Source organism: Engraulis encrasicolus, chromosome 22 (genome assembly GCF_034702125.1).
Source record: "Engraulis encrasicolus isolate BLACKSEA-1 chromosome 22, IST_EnEncr_1.0, whole genome shotgun sequence".
Classification (NCBI taxonomy): domain Eukaryota; kingdom Metazoa; phylum Chordata; class Actinopteri; order Clupeiformes; family Engraulidae; genus Engraulis; species Engraulis encrasicolus.
Genome location: NC_085878.1, coordinates 7,845,525 through 7,865,245, shown reverse-complemented (window position 1 = coordinate 7,865,245; position 19,721 = coordinate 7,845,525). Strand labels below are relative to the sequence as shown.

Genomic DNA, 19,721 nt, shown 5'->3' with positions numbered 1-19,721 from the left:
TTTAACTGGACAGTACGTTTATTATTTGATTAATCTATATCGGCTGAATTGTATCAATGAACAGTTCTACAAATTAAGTAGGCTACAGTAAGGGTTTCAGCTAAAATTTTTATTTCTGCAAATTCAAACGGCGGGTGATGGAGAAGATTCTCCTTTTCATGAATGAAAAGTGAAATTTTCCCAGTCATTATGAATACTTAGAATTTAATGGTGGTAAGTATTTATGAAAAAGGTAACATTTGTGAAAGGGAACATGCATTCTGGAAATAAATTACTGCACATAGGCTACTACACAGTGCACAGAAAAAAGGGAAAAAACCGGAAGCGCTGCGCGGATCCAGATTTTTTTCTTAAGGGTGCTCTAACAGTAAGTGGGTAGTGTAGTAGACATCAAAAAATAAATAGGAGGAAACGGTGGCACTCTGGTTTCTTATTTTTTACTTTTTCAAAGGCGTGCCACAGTCTCCTGCTCTTTATTTTTTGATTTCACAGTGCACCTTTAAAATTACTAACCCTACTTTGCATCTTGCCTGGTTAACACCAGACCTAATCACAAGTGTCTTTCAGATCGAAACGATTGTGTAGAACTAAAGGCAGTAGCCTATGGGAGTTCCCAGGCTTACTTTGCATCTGCACTTGGTGCACTTTGTAGCAGTTAGTGTTGTTGGCTATTATGTCCGCGATTGTAAATCGCTTTGGTTAAAAAGGGCTTGCCAAATGAATTGTAATGTAATGTAATAATAATCTTAATTGCTTACTTAGGCTACTGGTAGGCCTATGTGCAACAATCCTGAATAATAAACAATATTTTGAAAAAAGAAGTTAACCCTATCCAGACCGGGGGGGGGCTAAAAGTGCCCGCACCAACTTTGATGTCGTATAACTCCTGAATGACTAAAGCTATGACTACGAAACTTTGTGACTTTTCCTAAAATGAAGTTGGCTACAGTGTGATACCAAAAGATTAGGTTTATCAGTTTTGTTGTTGCCATGGCAACGGTTTTCTGACAGGTACATCTGAGCAAAAATCACTGACCTAGGTCTCATCATCATCACTTTTCATATTTTTTTTACATTTTCTTTAGCATCAGACACCCTTGTGAACATTTGAAGTGGTCTGAAGCACATAATAACCAAAATTGATGTGCATTACCCAAGTTAGATGGAAAATACATTAAGGTGACATTTTGGGCAATAAAACAAGAAATGACGTCATAATGATGTCATAATATCCAATAATGACACCAAACTGATGTCATTCATAGATCTTTGGGTGAAGATCATCCCCTCCAAGTGTGGTGGTCATACGCCATTCAGTTCCTAAGTTATGAGGTGGGGGGCAAAAGAGCCCTCCCCCCACCCCCGGTCTCAGGAATGCCAAAAAAGCCCGGTCTGGATAGGGTTAAAGCACAGCTGTTAAACTCCAACTCCCGTTGTAATTGTAACATAGCACTCCACAGCACACAAAACGAAATGGTATTTACCAGTATGCCTCACCCTTGCAAGGGGGCAATCCCCAATGGTGTAAGAGGGAGCAGTGCGGCCGTATGAAACTATGCTCAGGGTACCTCAGTCATGGAGGAGAGCACTGGTTAATTATTCCCCACCCCACCAACATGGCAGGTTGAGAGTCGAACCGGCAACATTTGGGCTACAAGTCTACAAGCCCTAACTGCTTACCCATGACTGCCTTGAGGGTAGTGGGGGGGTTACTGTCAGAAGATCAGCAAAACTACAAGCAGCAAGAGCACAACAAGTGCAAACAAGCAGTACAAGTGCAGCACATATGCTTTGGTCATCTGAAAGCTCTCCCTCTCCCTCTCCCTCTCCCTCTCCCTCTCCCTCTCCGCCTCTCCTGGGCTCAGGACATCAGACTGACCTCTTTGCCCCCCCCTGTCGGTTGCCGTGTGTACACATCACTGATTAGATTATGATCTAATGCCTGACTCTGACGCTCAAAGTCAACCTCGGTTCTCCAAACAGGAAGTACGTGCATGAGTACTGTTTTGGTGAGTAGAAACTGTTTAGTCCAGATAGCTGGACTAAACTCTATACACAATAAATATCAAGCTGTCACGGTGGCATTTCTTTACCCTAAGCCGTTCTTCGATAATAATAACGGCCGTGAATATGAAGTGCGCGCAACGCTACTCTGAAATGGTCCGTGCGGTATGGTACGGTGGCTTTTTGTCTGCACAGTGCACCATTATAACACTTTGTGAAGTTTATGTCAAGTCGTGTTTATTAATCGTGATCAATTAACTATAGAACTATAACAGTTCTGCGGGATAGGCCTAGTTGAAGTGTGACGCACCCGGTGTGTCTGACTATGTCGGTAAATGTCCTGAATGGTCTTCTGCATGCCGCTGACTGCGTGCGTACGCTGCGCGTCAAGGTCGACTCCTGACAGGTGCTATTTGAACTTGCAACCCTCTGGTCCCAGGAAATATTCTCTTTCCTCTTGAGAGTCTCTAATACATTAACTTCTGGGCCACGTTACTGATCTGCTCCTTGGTGGTAGTGTATCTCACACAGGGCTACTCTGAGACCTACCCCTGGATGTAGATGCATTACGCATGGGGCACTACATGGTGCAAGTTGCCTGAGTTGTGAAGTAGACCCACAAATACATGCAACGTTGCAGGTTTCACTTTGAAAGTGGTGGGGACATTACAATGGCACATTTTCCAGATAGCCTTTGCATTTTTTTGCATTATATTTGTAATAAAGTGGTGGGTGTGCTTCCTCACTGGATAGATAGCCTAAGTGGGTGCTGTCTGACCATCATATGAGCCTACGTTTAGGCTCCTATGTGGTACGCTATGCTATGGCTTACTTTTTCAATTATTTTGTTGTGGAGAGTCATCCTGCTGTCTCGGTGTATTGTAGGCTCTTTGGAGATCTGTTGACTACACGTGGTAGCGTCTGTCACTAGGCTTCAAATCCTTTCTTTGTGTTAAGCACCACAGACGGGTGTTCCACCTGTTAACATCCTACCCTGTTTATTGGTTTATTGTCTGAGTAGCATTGCCAGGCGCCATGGAGGAGTACAGCAATCAGCTGAGAGTGTTTGTACAGGAGCATTCAACGGGAGTCACGGCTGTCATCCTCACTGGTAAGGTGAAACTATTCTTTACTGATAATCTTACCAGTATTAATCTGTTAGTTAGTTAGTGAGTTAGTTAGAGCTTTTGGGCCAATTATATTGCATTACACTAGCTGGCACAGTAGGCCTACTACAGTACCATGGACATAATCAGGCATATCAGACAAATAACAAAAACCACATTCATTCATAAACATAAAACATAGAACACAGAAATTGACATTCACAGTAACACACACATTGGGTGGCGTGGCTGCATAACTACTTGCATAACTACTTATCACTTGGGGAATAAAAGAGAACTTTGACCTGTTTTGGACAGGAGGTGGGGGGGGGGGTCAAAAACGACGTCCAGAGGGCAGGAGTTGAAAAGAGGAGGACAGTGGATGTGTATATTGATCGAGGATGTTGTCAGCCTTTGTGAGACTTAAGATCATATTTATAGTTTGATATTATTACAGTTTGTTGTTATTATACATAAGTTACACATACTAAGTGCAAAATTATTATGGGTTAAACATTACATTACATTGCATTACATTACTTTACACTTAGCTGGTGCGTTTCTCCAAAAGGTCGTACAGTTATTTAGATACAGGGTATTGGTTACAGTCCCTGGAATAGCATGAGGTTAGGTGCCTCGATACAGGGTATTGGTTACAGTGCCTGGAGCAGTGTGAGGTTAGGTGCCTTGGTACAGGGTATTGGTTGTAGTCCCTGGAGAAGGGTGGGGTTAGGTGCCTGGCTCAAGGGCACTTCAGCCATGACTGGAGGTGTAAGAAGAGGTGAGGATGGGATTCAAAGCTGCAACCCTGTGATCTACAGCTTCAGTCCAATTGCAGATGGGCTCATCAATGGGTCAATGGGCATCATAACATTGCTATGAAAATGCAAGTAGTCTTAAGGGCGGCTTATGCTCTCTTTAGAGCCTCAACGCAGTTAGTCAACGCAGTTAGTTTTGATTTTTAGCTCCACGTCTGTGCTATCCGTTTCCGTCGCAACGGTAGGGACAGCGAGATGATTGTTCAAACTGCCTTCAAAAGGAGTATAGACCGACGTGTCTGTTGTTTTGTAGCTACACAGACTTGACGACAATGAAAATGACATTAAATCTTTAAATCTTTAGGCCTATGTCACGTGCATTTTTGATTTTTTGGGGGAAAAATAAATGCAGTGAGTGGCTCACTGCATCACGACGCAGTGAAGTTAGTTTCGGAGTATAAACCACTCTTTAGTAACCGATTAAGACTTGGTCATTAAGGTTATCTAACACTGTGCGGTCCGGTTCTCGATTCTGATTGGCTGATAGCTGTGGTCAATCGAGCGTAAACCTACACCTTCCACCTGAAGATTCTATGCGCGTCCAAGTTAGACCAAGCGCATCTACGTCGGTAATGAGAATATTTTGCAGTTGGGGTAGGGAGTCTGCAAGAAGAGCACATCTTTGCACCATCTGTGGTTGGGGTATCAGTGTGATTGCAAAGACATTTCATTCCTGCGGTGTTAATCGCCTCCTTGTCGAGTTTTTTGTAGCGAGTGTGTGTCTGGCAGCGTGACGCATGCACGCATGCCGAGTAACGTTGCCGGGGTAACCACAATCACTTCCTCAACCGCAACGGATCAAATTAATTGTTATTAAAGCGTTTTTAAAGAAATTTGGTCAGCGATTAAGTGTAACAGTGTTAGATAAGCAATAAGCCACTTGAGTCCGTGGGTTGTGCTCAATTGATAATGGCCAAGGCCCAAGGGGACGTTTACGGCACTCCCCTTGGCCGTTATCAATTGAGCACAACCAACGGCCTCTCGTGGCTTACTGCTTAAATAACAGAGGCTCTGCGTTAAGGGTTTAAAAAAGATTGCCTACTCCTACTAAACCACTTGGACGTGCAATATGAAGTGCAGCCTTTTTATGCACAACAATGGTGCGGCTATGTTGTTATGATGTACTTTTTACAACAACCTGTATGGTGCAGCCCTCAGTAAAGATATAGCGAGCCTGATGACAAATTGGATGTGACAATAATGAACTGAATAAAGCCATGTCCTATGCCAGCCCCAGCATGGAGGCATTGACTGTGTGTGTGTGTGTGTGTGTGTGTGTGTGTGTGTGTGTGTGTGTGTGTGTGTGTGTGTGCGTGTGTGTGTGTGTGTGTTCCAGGTGTGGGCTTCATAGCTCTGCGTAGGTGGATGGCAGGGGGTGTGTGTCGCAGCAAAGCTCGTCTGGACGGGAAGACAGTTCTTATCACGGGAGCAAACACAGGCCTCGGCAAGGAGACTGCAGTGGACCTCGCCAGCAGAGGTACCTAATGTGTGTGTGATTGATGCTTGTATGTGATCGGGGTGTCGCTTATGACACCCACCCATGACAACAAATTTGTCAAAGGACGCGCTCAACTTCTTGGAAAAAATCAATGACTTTGGGTGCGCGATAAAAGGTATCAACTTAAAGAAAAATCTGCACTCACAAGCTACGTCTCAATATTTATTTATAGATCACCACCATGTCCACAAGCAAACGCGTTTCGGCTCTCAAGCCTTCATCAGTGCGTTACCCACCCATGACAACCAGCTGCTCCCCCCTCCTGCATGTCCCCATGGTAACCAAGTACTTCCTGTATCTGTCTGTTTCCATGACAACTAGCTACTTCCTTTTCCTGTCTGTCCCCATGGTAACCTACTTGCTTCCTCTTCCTGTATGTCTCCATGGTCACAAGCTACTTCCTGGGACATGGGCTGTCACCATGGTAACCTAGCTGTGTCCAGGTGCGCGTGTGATCCTGGCGTGTCGTGACATGGGCCGGCTACTTCCTGTATGTGTCTCCATGGTAACCTAGCTGTTTCCTGTGTCCAGGTGCGCGTGTGATCCTGGCGTGTCGTGACATGGGCCGGCTACTTCCTGTATGTGTCTCCATGGTAACCTAGCTGTTTCCTGTGTCCAGGTGCGCGTGTGATCCTGGCGTGTCGTGACATGGGCTGGCTACTTCCTGTATCTGTCTCCATGGTAACCTGGCTGTTTCCTGTGTCCAGGTGCGCGTGTGATCCTGGCGTGTCGTGACATGGGCCGTGGGGGTCGGGCTGCAGAGGAGATCCGGAAGCGGAGCGGCAACGGGAACGTGCTGCTCAAACAGCTGGACCTGGCATCCCTGGAGTCCGTCAGGCGCCTGGCAACCGACGTCCTGGCAACAGAGGAGCGCCTCGACATCCTCATCAACAACGCAGGTCAAGCACACACACGCACACGCACACACACACATCCTTGTCAACAACACAGGTTTCCTCGGGTATTATAATATTATAATAATGGTACTCTACTCTACTCTGTGCTCTCTCTTCCTCCCTCTCTTTCTCTCTCTCTCTCTCTCTCTCTCTCTTTCTCTCTATACTCCCGTCTGTTCCTGCAGGCGTGATATGTCCAAAGAGGCAGACGGAGGATGGCTTTGAGATGCAGTTTGGTGTGAACCATCTGGGGCATTTCCTGTTGACCAACAGACTGCTCCCCATACTCAAGAAGTCCACACCCAGCAGAGTGGTCAACGTCTCCAGCCTCGCACACGAGAAAGGTACACACACAGACACGGACACAGAGACACACACACACACACACACACACACACACACACACACACACACACACACACACACACACACACACACACACACACACACACTTCACACACATCCCAGGCGAGTAGTCAACGCAACGTGCCCAGCCTCGCAAATAAAAAACAGGTACACACATGGTTTGCGTGTTTGTATATAAGTTCATCGTAAAATTTCAATAGACATGTGTAACTAAGGTGATCTGCAGTAGTTTGCCACTTGGGTTGGTTCGAACCCGCCACCTACACCTCAGCACAATACAATACCGCTGAGCATAAGGTCCCGACCGATAGCTCATCACTATCTATGCTATGCTATTTACTATCGTTCTACGCCACACTCTGCTAGTTAGCATCCATTACACATGGTTTGTCTGCAAGAAGTTCCACTTCACTTCACTACACTACGTTTGGAGTGTTTGGTTTATATGCTTTGATATACTTGTGTCTAGTTCAATGCTTGTTTGTTTACAGGGAAGATCAACTTCGATGACATCAACCAGGAAAAAGACTACGACCCAATAAAGAGCTACCAGCAGAGCAAACTGGCTAACGTGCTGTTTAGCCGCGAACTAGCTAAGAGACTGGAAGGTAAGAACCACACGCACACACACACACACACACACACACACACACACACACACACACACACACACACACACAGACACACACACACACACACACACACACACACACACACACACACACACACACACACACACACACACACACACACACACACACACTGTAACACATATGTCTCTCTGTCCTCTCCTCTCCCACGTTCAGGTTTGACAGTGTACAGTCTGCATCCAGTAATAGGTCTACACACACGCACACACACACACGCGCACACACACACACACACACACACACACACACACACACACACACACACACACACACACACACACACACACACACACACACACACACACACAGTAACACCTTTGTCACCCTGTCTCTTCTCTCCCAGGTTCAGGTGTGACGGTGTACAGTCTGCATCCTGGTGTGATTATTACGGAGATCTTCCGCCACCTGTCGGAGATCATGACCCCGTGGAAGCGCATGTACTGGGGTACTGTTAAAATACATATGACATGTGCTGGGGTACTCTTACAATACATATCACATGTGCTGCGGTACTGTTACAATACATAGGCCTATAACATGTGCTGCGGTACTGTTACAATACATACAGTATCACATGTGCTGGGGTACTACAATACAAATCACATGTGCTGGGGTACTGTTACAATACATATCACATGTGCTGGGGTACTACAATACATATCACATGTGCTACGGTACTGTTACAATACAAATCACATGTGCTGGGGTACTCTTACAATACATATCACATGTGCTGCGGTACTGTTACAATACATATCACATGTGCTGCGGTACTGTTAAAATACATATGACATGTGCTGCGGTACTGTTACAAAATATATCACATGTGCTGCGGTACTGTTACAAAATATATCACATGTGCTGGGGTACTGTTACAATACATATTACAATTTTGATCCTACCGTGGTCTAACGCTAGGACACTGGGCCACCATGCTGGCGGCAAGTTTGATTCCTGCCCGGGTCTTTTGCCACTCTTTCCCCGATTCTCTCTCCCCACTCCTGTCCCTCTCGCGCTGTCCCCTCTCCTGTCCCCGATTCTCTCTTCCCACTCCTGTCCGGTATCCTGTCCCTCTCGCACTGTCCTATCAAAAGCCAAAAAAGAGTCATTCTTATAATTCTATAAGCAAAATACAGAAAATACAGTGGTATGAGAAAGATTGGGCAGCCTTTTGGAAAATCATTACATCGGTTTATCTCAGGTAGAGCTTTTGAAGCAGCAACTCATTTCGACATAATATGTTTAATTGTTGGGAAAGAGAAAAAAAACATCTGTGAATGAAACCAGAGTTTCTCATACCACTGTAATACAAATAAATAATGCTGCAAGGATTCACACAGACAAGATAGTAATGTTTTGAGAGCTTTTACAGTCACTCTGGCCAGAGGGGGGAGATCAGTCGTATAATCTAAAGATTTTTTTGGTCTTTTACGACTTTATTGATGACGGGACAGTTTGAGAGGTGGACAGGAAGCGAATGGGGAGAGAGACGGGGAGGGCTCTGCAAATGACTCGGGCCGGGGTCGGCCGCATGGCAGACGAGTGCCCTACTGGTTGGCCACGGCAGGGCCTCAGTCGTAAAATCTATTTGACTGAAGACACAGTGTGCTAGCTACAGTGTACAGCGACAGTACAATCGAATCCCTGCTTTCAGTAATCAATACCGTATTGTATCGTCATGGAGGCTGTGATTTACACCCCTAAGTAGCACGTTGTAATAGTAATTGAAAGGTTAATTACCATAGTACTACACTACGATGACATAACACATGGCCTTTAGCAATGCACTACGACTCGGTCATTGCCATTCTAGTAATAGCAAATTTATAACGCTGTGTTTTAACGGGTTAAAAGTTTGTAGTTTGATTTTCACATATTTGCAGAATTTCCAAGCATTATTCATGAATGTGCATATCATTTTCGTCTATGTGTTTGCATTGCCTCGTTTAACAGTATAGCCAAATTAAGCATAGCAACGCAAGTCTATGGTAAAAAAATAAGATAAAAATAAATAAATAAATAAATAAAACATCATCAAATGTACTTATAAACCACTTTAAAATGAATGTACAATTCACCAGAATGTTAAACAGCAATTTAATTCTGTCCAGTGACCACTTGTGGCTTGATGCTAAAGTTACCAGTTACTGCCAGTGATTATGCTAAGCTATGCTAATCATTTCGATCCAATAAATCTAAGCACTGAAAACACTGTGAAGAAAATGATATGCACATTCATGAATAATGAATTCATGAATAAAATATTTGAAAATCAAAAAATGGTGGTCTGTTCCTTTGAATAAATATTTATGAAAATCTACTCTAATGCTGTGTTTCAATCAGAATATGAATGAGTTATTATGTCATATTAAATAGTACTATTTATCAGTGTTCTTTTTTCAAACCTAGACATTTCAGGCGACCTCACATGGGTCCCAACCGCAGTGTTGAAAACAGTTAGTAATGGACCTAATTGTTTGAACAGGTGCCCTCATCACCGTGCTGACTCCCCTCATCTTCAAGAGCACCAACCAGGGGGCCCAAACCACCATCTACTGTGCTGTGGAGGAGAGCATAGCCAACACTAGCGGACTGTACTACAGGTACTATAGCACACACACACACACACACACACACACACACACACACACACACACACACACACACACACACACACACACACACACACACACACACACACACACACATTTGATATGAGATGAGGTGTGTTCATGTGCTGGAAGATGTGGCAGCCGTGGGAATCATGCACCACTAGCGCCCTCTGGTGGCAAGATGGAGAACAACTCACCCCATTCACTTGCAAAAGAAATGAAGTGAAAAAGTGAAAGCCCATTGGGAAACTCCAACTCCCATTGTCATTGTGACACAGCACTCCACAGCACACAAGTGAACACTGCACACTGCACACAACGAAATTGCATTTATGCCTCACCCGTGCAAGGGGGCAGCCCTCAGTGGCGCCCCATGGAGAGCAGTGCGGTGGGACGGTACCATGCTCAGGGTACCTCAGTCATGGAGGAGGATGGGGGAGAGCACAGGTTTATTACTCCCCCCACCAACCTGACGGGTCAGGAGTCGAACGGGCAACCTTTGGGATACAAGCCTGACGCCCTAACCGCTCACCCATGACTTCCCTGAAATATGAATCTCACACATGTTGCCTATGGTTTGTGTGTGTGTGTGTGTGTTTGTGTGTGTGTGTGTGTGTGTGTGTGTGTGTGTGTGTAGTGACTGTGCCCCTAAGCAGCCGGCTCCGCAGGCGTGTGACGACGAAGCAGCAAAGAGACTCTGGGACCTCAGCAGCTCCATGGTGGGACTGGCCTAGGACACACACACACACACACACACACACACACACACACACACACACACACACACACACACACACACACACACACACACACACACACACACACACACACACACACACACACACACAGCAGCTGCATTGTGTGGCCTGACTAGGACAACACACACACACACAATACACACACGCCATTGACATGAATTTAATTGAGGAATGTAGTACTTTTATGATTTTATATACATATAAATGTATAAGGGCGATTTGCAGTCATGGAAACAAATAACATTGGAAAATGCCATGGAATTTTTAATTGTTTAGATGTATGCCTTTGAAGACTTTTGAACCTTTTGACAAACAAATGAAGAAATATATATGAATTGCAATTTTTTTCATGTATAATATGAAAACGTATCTCAGTGCAATAACCAGGACAGCAACTCCAATGCTCACAGTCTGGTCATGAAGTATCACATGTTTCATGAAGTACAGTTTTATAACCACTGAAATATGAAGGATAATGAATATTAATGTAGTCTGTTAATGTACAGTATGTGTCCAGAGTGTTAATGTATTTGTATGCAGAGTTATGTTTACGTATCTACACACAATGTTGTGACTCTGATGGGGACCACTGAAGACACGTCTGATTGCAATAAACCGGACAAGGACTTCACTGAAAATGTGTCTGATTCATTTTTAATTTTTATTTGTATTGCACAATTCATGTGTGTTCTCCATACACCTCCATCCATGGCTGAAGTGCCGTTGAGCAAGGCACTTAACTTCACACTGCTCCAGGGACTGTAGCCAATACCCTGTACCAAGGCACCTAACTCAACACTGCTCCAGGGACTGTAGCCAATACCCTGTACCAAGGCACCTAACTCCACACTGTTCCAGGGACTGTAACCAATACCCTGTACTAAGTCATCTAACCCCACACTGCTCCAGGGCCTGTAGCCAATACCCTGTACCAAGGCAACTAACTCCACAATGCTCCAGGGACTGTAGCCAATACCCTGTATCACGGCACCTAACCCCACATTGCTCCAGGGCCTGTAGCCAATACCCTGTACCAAGGCACCTAACCCCACATTGCTCCAGGGCCTGTAGCCAATACCCTATACCAAGGCACCTAACCCCACATTGCTCCAGGGCCTGTAGCCTAATAAGTAAGGGTTAACGTTCGGCGAGAAGGTCGCTACCGTGGAGTAGCAGCACGACAGAGAGAATCTTTAGACCCCGACGCGGAGCGGAGGGGTCTTGTTCTCTCTGAAGTGCTGCTATTCCACAAAGCGATCGACTCGCCGAAAGTTAACCCGCTTATTATATGGATATACTTAAATGATTCACACATGGCGGGGACATTTCTTTAGGCCTATTTAATGTTAAGTCTATTATAGTTTTTAATGTCAAATCAAAAGATTGTTGCTGCGCAAAACAAAACAGTGCCGTTGTGGAACACCGCTAGGCAACAGCTAGGTAGCCAGGACAACAGGTGTTGTCTATCACAGCAGCTGATCAGAGTCTTGTTGAAAAGTCGCTTTAGCAGTGAAAAGTCTTGTTGCCATTGACAGCGGTCTGTTATAGACCAACCCGTCCGTTATCGAAAAATAACAGACGTGCGAATGTTGGGGAGCCCCGTTGAAATGAATGGAGCATTCGACCGATGACGTCACACCATATAATACAATATAATAACAGGGCTAATGTCTCCTCTGAGCTCCATTATACCTCAGACAGGGCTAATGTCTCTTCATCTTTATACCTCAGGACTAATATCATCATTACACCTCAGGGCTAATATCTCCTCATCATTGTACCTCAGGGCTAATATCATCATTGTACCTCAGGGCTAATATAGTCATTATACATCAGGGCTAATATAGTCATTATACATCAGGGCTAATATCGTCATTATACCTCAGGGCTAATATCATCATTACACCTCAGACAATTATACCTCAGGGCTGATATCATCATTATACCTCAGGGCTGATATCATCATTAAACCCCAGGGCTAATATCTCTTCATCATTATACCTCAGGGCTAATATCATCATTATACCTCAGGGCTAATATCATCATTAAACCTCAGGGCTAATATCATCATTAAACCTCAGGGCTAATATCATCTTTATACCTCAGGGCTAATATCTCTTCATCGTTATATGTCAGGGCTAATATCTCCTCATTGTTATATCTCAGGGCTAATATCTCTTCATCGTTATATCTCAGGGCTAATATCTCCTCATTGTTATATCTCAGGGCTAATATCTCTTCATCGTTATATCTCAGGGCTAATATCTCCTCATCGTTATATCTCAGGGCTAATATCTCCTCATTGTTATATCTCAGGGCTAATATCTCTTCATCGTTATATCTCAGGGCTAATATCTCCTCATTGTTATATCTCAGGGCTAATATCTCTTCATCGTTATATCTCAGGGCTAATATCTCTTCATCGTTATATCTCAGGGCTAATATCTCCTCATCGTTATATCTCAGGGCTAATATCTCTTCATCGTTATATCTCAGGGCTAATATCTCCTCATTGTTATATCTCAGGGCTAATATCTCTTCATCGTTATATCTCAGGGCTAATATCTCCTCATTGTTATATCTCAGGGCTAATATCTCCTCATTGTTATATCTCAGGGCTAATATCTCTTCATCGTTATATCTCAGGGCTAATATCTCCTCATTGTTATATCTCAGGGCTAATATCATCGTTATACCTCAGGGCTAGTGACTAATGTCTGCGTTGTGTGCGTGTGCCGCGTTCCCTTATCAGTTCTCCGTCCAGCAGCTCCAACGTGGCAGGCGGGGCTGGAGAAGTGACGAGGACACATGACCCACCAATCAGGAGACTGTCCCGCATCAGGAGGACGAATCAGAGACCGCCCGCATCAGAAGGACCAATCAGAGACCGCCCGCATCAGAAGGGCCAATCAGAATTTCCCTGCGTCAGAAGGACGAGTCAGAGACTGCCCTGGATCAGAGGGAACAACCAGAGACCGGCCCTGCATCATAAGGACCAATCAGAATTCCTCCTGCATCAGCAGGAGACGCCCAGGATGAGCCCCACGTTATAAAGCAGATCCCAGAGATCCCCAGCACTGCACCCCCATGACCCCCAGAGCAAGCCACAGTACTCACCCCAGCAAGACTAGGGCATCTCCCTTTGAGAGATACTGTGTGCATTCCAACATGCGACCTTGCTTCCTCCGCCCCGCCTCCTGGCCCCTCCTTCGAGGAGAAAACAATAAAGTTTTCCAGCTGTCAGCCAAGCCACAACAACTATTGGGGGACTGTTTTTCATTCACCATCCCAATTGCAAATGAGAAAAAGACTTTACAATTGAACTTTTGCAAGATATTGAAATATAATGCTGTTGTCAGTGATGTCATCATGACATATTACTTCCTAGTACAAGGCCACAAGCACAAATGGAGGAAGCAAGGTCGCATACTGGAACACACCCATACTGTATATCCATTGTTTCCACAGGTGACCTTGGCTACGTCACCTCACCTGTGTGTGGTGCTTGTTTCTCCCCTGCTGATGCAAAGTAGGGTTGAAGACAGGGCCGCTGACAACTTTGACTGGGCCAGGGACAATCGTTACCATGTTGAGAAACACATAGGATGGGTCAAATGACACTGAAGTCAGTTACTGTAGGCTCCTGCAGCCTTGCTGTTATTCCTGCTGTTTTTGGCGTTTCAGCCTGTGATGTTCAGATCCTCACCTGTGCTGTTGTATCCTCACCTGTGCACATAAACTGTGTTAACTCCACCTGCCCAGTAGCATCATTAACCACACCACAGAGTCCACACAGCAACAGTAGAGTCAGTCCACACAGTCACAGCAACCACAGTGGGAGCCCACACAGCAACAGTAGTGTTACCACAGCAACAGTAGTAGTGTCCACACAGCAACGGTGCTAAGCAACAATGTGACAGCAGAGTCCCCCACACTAACAGTATTGTTACCACAGCAACAGTAGTGTCCACACATCAATAGTGTCTACACCGCCACAGCGTTGCCACAGCAACAGTAGTAGTGTCCACAGCAACAGTAGTGTCCACACATCAATAGTGTGTACACCGCCAGTGTTACCACAGCAACAGTAGTAGTGTCCACAGCAACAGTAGAGTCCTCACAGCCATAATGTGACAGGAGAGTCCCCAACACCAACAATAGTTACCACAGCAACAGTAGTGTCCACACATCAGTACTGTGTACACCACCAAAGTAGAGTCCCACATCAATAGTGTGTACTACACCCCCACAGTGTTCCCACAGCAACAGTAGTGTCCATTCAGCAACAGTAGTGTCCCCACAGCAGCAGTAGTGTTACCACAGCAGCAGTAGTGTCCCCACAGCAACAGTAGTGTTACCACAACAACAGTAGTGTTACCACAGCAACAGTAGAGTTACCACAGCAACAGTAGTGTTACCACAGCAACAGTAGTGTCCACACAGCAGCAGTAGTGTTACCACAGCAACAGTAGAGTTACCACAGCAACAGTAGTGTTACCACAGCAACAGTAGTGTCCACACAGCAACAGTAGTGTTACCACAGCAGCAGTAGTGTCCTCTCTGCAACAGTAGTGTCCCCACAGCAACGGCAGTAGTGTCCACATCACAATATAGACCTCAGTGAGTGTCCCCATGCAGCAACTGTCCTTACAGTTTTGGTCCATCTTAGCTGCAGTCACTCTCCACAGAATTGGAATGGAAAGATGCACACGTCGTATGTGTACCTGTGTCTGGTCTGTGTGTGTGTGTGTCTGTATGGAAGGGGAGAAATATGATGAGAGAGCTTGTGAGACATTGTGTGTGTGTGTGTGTGTGTGTGTGTGTATGTGTGCGTGTGCGTGTGCGTGTGTGTGTGTGTGTGTGTGTGGGTCCTGGTGTGGGGTCAAAGCGCCGTAACCCGCGGAGGTCCATCTCTGCCGACACGCTGCAGTCAAGAGTTTTGTCTGCCGTTTGCCCCACCCACGCCCCCACAGCTCTTCCCTGCCATTGGCTAAAAGGCTGGCCTCTTATCATGCCAGGTGTGACAGAGGGCTCTGATTCGCTCCCCCACCTCTCAGTCTGACGGAGCTGGGCCAATGAGAGGGCAGAGTCCAGATGAGGTGGGCGGGTCCCGACACAGGTGTGCAGAAGAGTACATTCCGATCCAAACTCAACTGTCAACTCTCATCATATCTGCTCTCCTCACCTGGAGACGAAGCACAGAGCAGGAGACAGGGGGAGAGGAAGGAGAGAGGAGGAGAGGAGGGGAGAAAGGAGAGGAGGTGAGAAAGGAGAGGAAGAGAGAGGGGGAGAGAAAGGAGAGAGGAAGAGAGGAAGGAGAGAGGAGGAGAGGAGGGGAGAAAAGAGAGGAAGAGAGGAAAAGAGAAAGGAGAGGTCAAATGAAGACAGAGCAGGAGAGAGGGGGAGAGGAAGGACAGAGGAGGAGAGGAAGGGAGAAAGGAGAGGAAGAGAGAGGGGGAGAGAAAGGAGAGGTCAAATGAAGACAGAGCAGGAGAGAAAGTAAAGAGGGGCATAGAGCAGAGAACAGAGAGGGGGAGGGAAAAGAGAGAGAAAGTAGAGAGGAGGAGAGAAAGGAAATAGAAGGAGATGAGGAGAGGACAAGAGAAAGGAGAGGGGGAGAGAAGATAAAGGAGAGGAAGAGAGGGGAAGAGAAAAGAGAGAGGACAAATGTAGACAGAAGAGGAAAGGAGGAGAGAAAATAGAGAGTAGGAGAGAAAGTAGAAAGGAGAACAAATAAAGAATGAAGTCGGAAAAGGAGGGAGGAGAAATAAAGGGGGGGGTTATGACATATGAAGATGAATCCTCCAAAGCAGAGTGATGGGGTATTTAATGCTAAAGTTCATAAGGGTTGGAGCAGGCGTCACCCAACAGTTTTTCTCTTCCTTTTTAAGGGTGCTGACCAAAATATTGTAAAACTGAAAAATGAAAAAAGGTCGCACCATGCATAAGTTTCTTTATTACACATTTAATGCTACACAGGGAGACAGAGAAACAAGAGTAAAGAGAGGAATGAGGAAGACACAGAAAGAGAGTCAGATAGAAAGAAAGAGTGTGAGGGAGACAGAGAGTCAGAGAGAGAGAGAGAGAGAGAGAGAGAGAGAGAGAGAGAGAGAGAGAGAGAGAGAGAGAGAGAGAGAGAGAGAAGGAGAACGCTGAGCAATATGAGCTGTACAATGACAGGAGAGAGAGGAGTGGTGGAGGAAGGGGCAGGGGTGAGAAGAGACCAGATGACAGGCACCAAGGACTCACCCAGAGAGAGAGAGAGAGAGAGACAGAATTGAATTGAATTGAATTGAAAACTTTATTACAGACTCAAAAAGTTCCATATAAGATACATAAAAAGACATAAAAAACACATACAAAAACAGACAGGTACATCACAAAGCACCAGTTCATTTGAAAACATATATATATATATATATATATATATATATATATATATATATATATATAGAGAGAGAGAGAGAGAGAGAGGAGAGAGAGAGAGAGAGAGAGAGAAGAGAAGGAGAGAGAGCGAGGGAGATGAAAGAAGAAGAGAGAGGAAGAGAAAGAGAGATGAAGGAAAGAGAGAGAGAGAGAGAGAGAGAGATGAAAGAGGTTAGTGGGGTGGAATTAAGAGACAGGAAGAGAGTGTGATTAAGGTATTATAAAATAGAGGGGGAAAAAGAAAGAAAGAGAGAGAAGGAGATAAGAGGGGATATGCAGGGAGAAGGAGAGAGATGAAAGAAGGAAGAGGGTGTGAATGAGGTCAGAGCTGCTGAATGACTTCCTGTTGGCTTTGCATCTCAATCTGCTTTTTGACAGTGGTGTTTCGTGCATGGTGTGTGTGTTTGAGTGTATGCATGTGTGTGTGCAGGGCCACTGTTAGCTTTAGAGGGGCCCAGGACAAATTAATCTGAAAGGGCCCCCCACTCAATACAAAGTAGACAATGTAATGAGCACCCAATTCTGAGCCCCCTTTCTCCCCCCTGTTGCATTTAAATACATACAATTGATGTGACTACTGAGGAAGACTAAGTTACCTGTGTGTTTGTGTGTGTGTGTGTGTGCATGTGTGTGTGTGCGCATGCGTGTGTGTGCATGCGTGTGTGTGTGTGTGTGTGTGTGTGTGTGTGTGTGTGTGTGTTATCTCTTCTCTGTCAGGTCCCTTCAGTCTCACAGCTCTGTCCATTATGTCCACATCATTACAGTCTCCTGCCCCCAGGCCTCACACACACACACACACACACACACACACACACACACACACACACACACACACACACACACACACACACACACACACACACACACACACACACACACACACACACACACAACACACACACACTCACACACACACACACACACACACACACACACACACAGGTTAGTACCTTTATTTGAATCGTCACACAGGGAAGGATTACAGATTCAAACAGTATTGAAAAAAGTCCTGTAGATTGGCAAGATTGATGATAAACAGATAATAAGTCCAGTCTCTATGGATAGATGTGACATCTCCGTCTCCAGATGGACAGGCTCCCAATTATGGCAGAAATTGAGCAGAATTTGGCACTCTTTGTACATAATCCACACAGTTGCAGTCCTCGCAGTTTATGTACATCTCCAAGGCTTCCAAACACAAGAACAATTAAATTGCAGTTATACCCAAGATTCATGATTGATTCAAGAAGTGGCTGGTACTTAAGCATATTGTCATTAAAACAAGTGTCCATATATAAATCAAAAGAGCAGCCAATTTCCACAATGGTCACGGTTCTATTTGTTTCATCAATGATGGTAGTATCAGGAGTGTTTGGGATATTACCTAACTGAACGTCTCCATGGTTTTCTGTATTAAACCAGTTTATCTGCACAGCACTGTGTTTATGCATATGTGTCGTTGCATCTAAAGTGCTCTTAATACTATCGGAGATCAGCCATTTGTTTTGTTATCTTTTTTTGGTTAGAATGTTGATGCATTTAAATACACACAATTGATGTGACGACTGAGGAAGACTAAGTTACCTGTGTGTGTGTGTGTGTGTGTGTGTGTGTGTGTGTGTGTGTGTGTGTGTGTGTGTGTGTGTGTGTGTGTGTGTGTGTGTGTGTGTGTGTGTGTGTGTGTGTGTGTGTGTGTGTGTGTGTGCACCTGACAACCAGGTGAGATGCCTCCACTAAGGTAGTAAAATCTTCTTAATGGTACTTTTTGAGGGCCCCACATTTAGGAAGTGTGTGTGTGTGTGTGTGTGTATGTGCCTGGGAGACTATGTTTGTGTGTGTGTTATGCATGCGTGTTCCCCCCACCCATCTTCCCTGAGCTCATAGTGGGAATTGAACATAGTGGGCTCATAGTGGGAATTGAACTGCAGTCAGTCTGGGAAGGGATCTAAAGAGGTAGTGGTAGGAAGGAAGGAACATGCAATTGCCAGGTGCGACTGTGTGTGTGTGTGTGTGTGTGTGTGTGTGTGTGTGTGTGTGTGTGTGTGTGTGTGTGTGTGTGTGTGTGTGTGTGTGTGTGTGTGTGTGTGTGTGTGTGTGTGTGTGTGTGTGTGTGTGTGTGTTTTTTTGTGCGCGCGCGTGTGTGTGTATGTGCATGCATGCATTTGAGAGAGACAGAAAGAGAGAGAAAAGTTACTCAGCTCTCTCTCTCTCTCTCTCTCTCTCTCTCTCTCTCTCTCTCTCTCTCTCTCTCTCTCTCTCTCTCTCTCTCCCCCTCTCTCTCTCTCTCTCTCTCTCTCTCTCTCTCTCTCTCCAGTAGAATGTAGGTGAGCAGCATTCCATGAGCCAGCCCTGGAATAGGGCAAGTCAGAACAAGCAAAACACTGAATCATCATACGTTATGGACACACACACACACACACACACACACACACACACACACACACACACACACACACACACACACACACACACACACACACACACACACACACACACACACACACACACACACACACACACACACACACACACACACACACACACACACACACACACAATGATGAAACTTTCTGTTTCTGTTCCTGAG

General features: G+C 45.3%; 1 protein-coding gene across 1 annotated transcript; it reads left to right on the top strand.

The window, feature by feature from the left end:
• The first annotated feature begins 1,952 nt into the window (after positions 1-1,952).
• On the top strand, positions 1,953-10,750 carry LOC134439015 (retinol dehydrogenase 12-like). The gene is made up of 9 exons (XM_063188813.1): positions 1,953-2,009; positions 3,026-3,115; positions 5,265-5,405; positions 6,134-6,325; positions 6,508-6,666; positions 7,180-7,296; positions 7,682-7,783; positions 9,824-9,941; positions 10,588-10,750. The coding sequence occupies exons 2-9, from the start codon at positions 3,040-3,042 to the stop codon at positions 10,682-10,684; spliced, it is 1,002 nt and encodes a 333-aa protein (XP_063044883.1). The 5' UTR covers positions 1,953-2,009; positions 3,026-3,039; the 3' UTR covers positions 10,685-10,750.
• The last annotated feature ends 8,971 nt before the right edge of the window (positions 10,751-19,721 follow it).

What these genes read in the sequence shown, in the direction of transcription:
- LOC134439015 (XM_063188813.1), top strand. Translation starts at nt 3,040, where the DNA reads ATGGAGGAGTACAGCAATCAGCTGAGAGTGTTTGTACAGGAGCATTCA. An exon ending in CACGGCTGTCATCCTCACTG is followed by an intron (nt 3,116 to 5,264) that starts GTAAGGTGAAAC and finishes TGTGTGTTCCAG; the next exon opens with GTGTGGGCTTCATAGCTCTG. An exon ending in ACTAGCGGACTGTACTACAG is followed by an intron (nt 9,942 to 10,587) that starts GTACTATAGCAC and finishes GTGTGTGTGTAG; the next exon opens with TGACTGTGCCCCTAAGCAGC.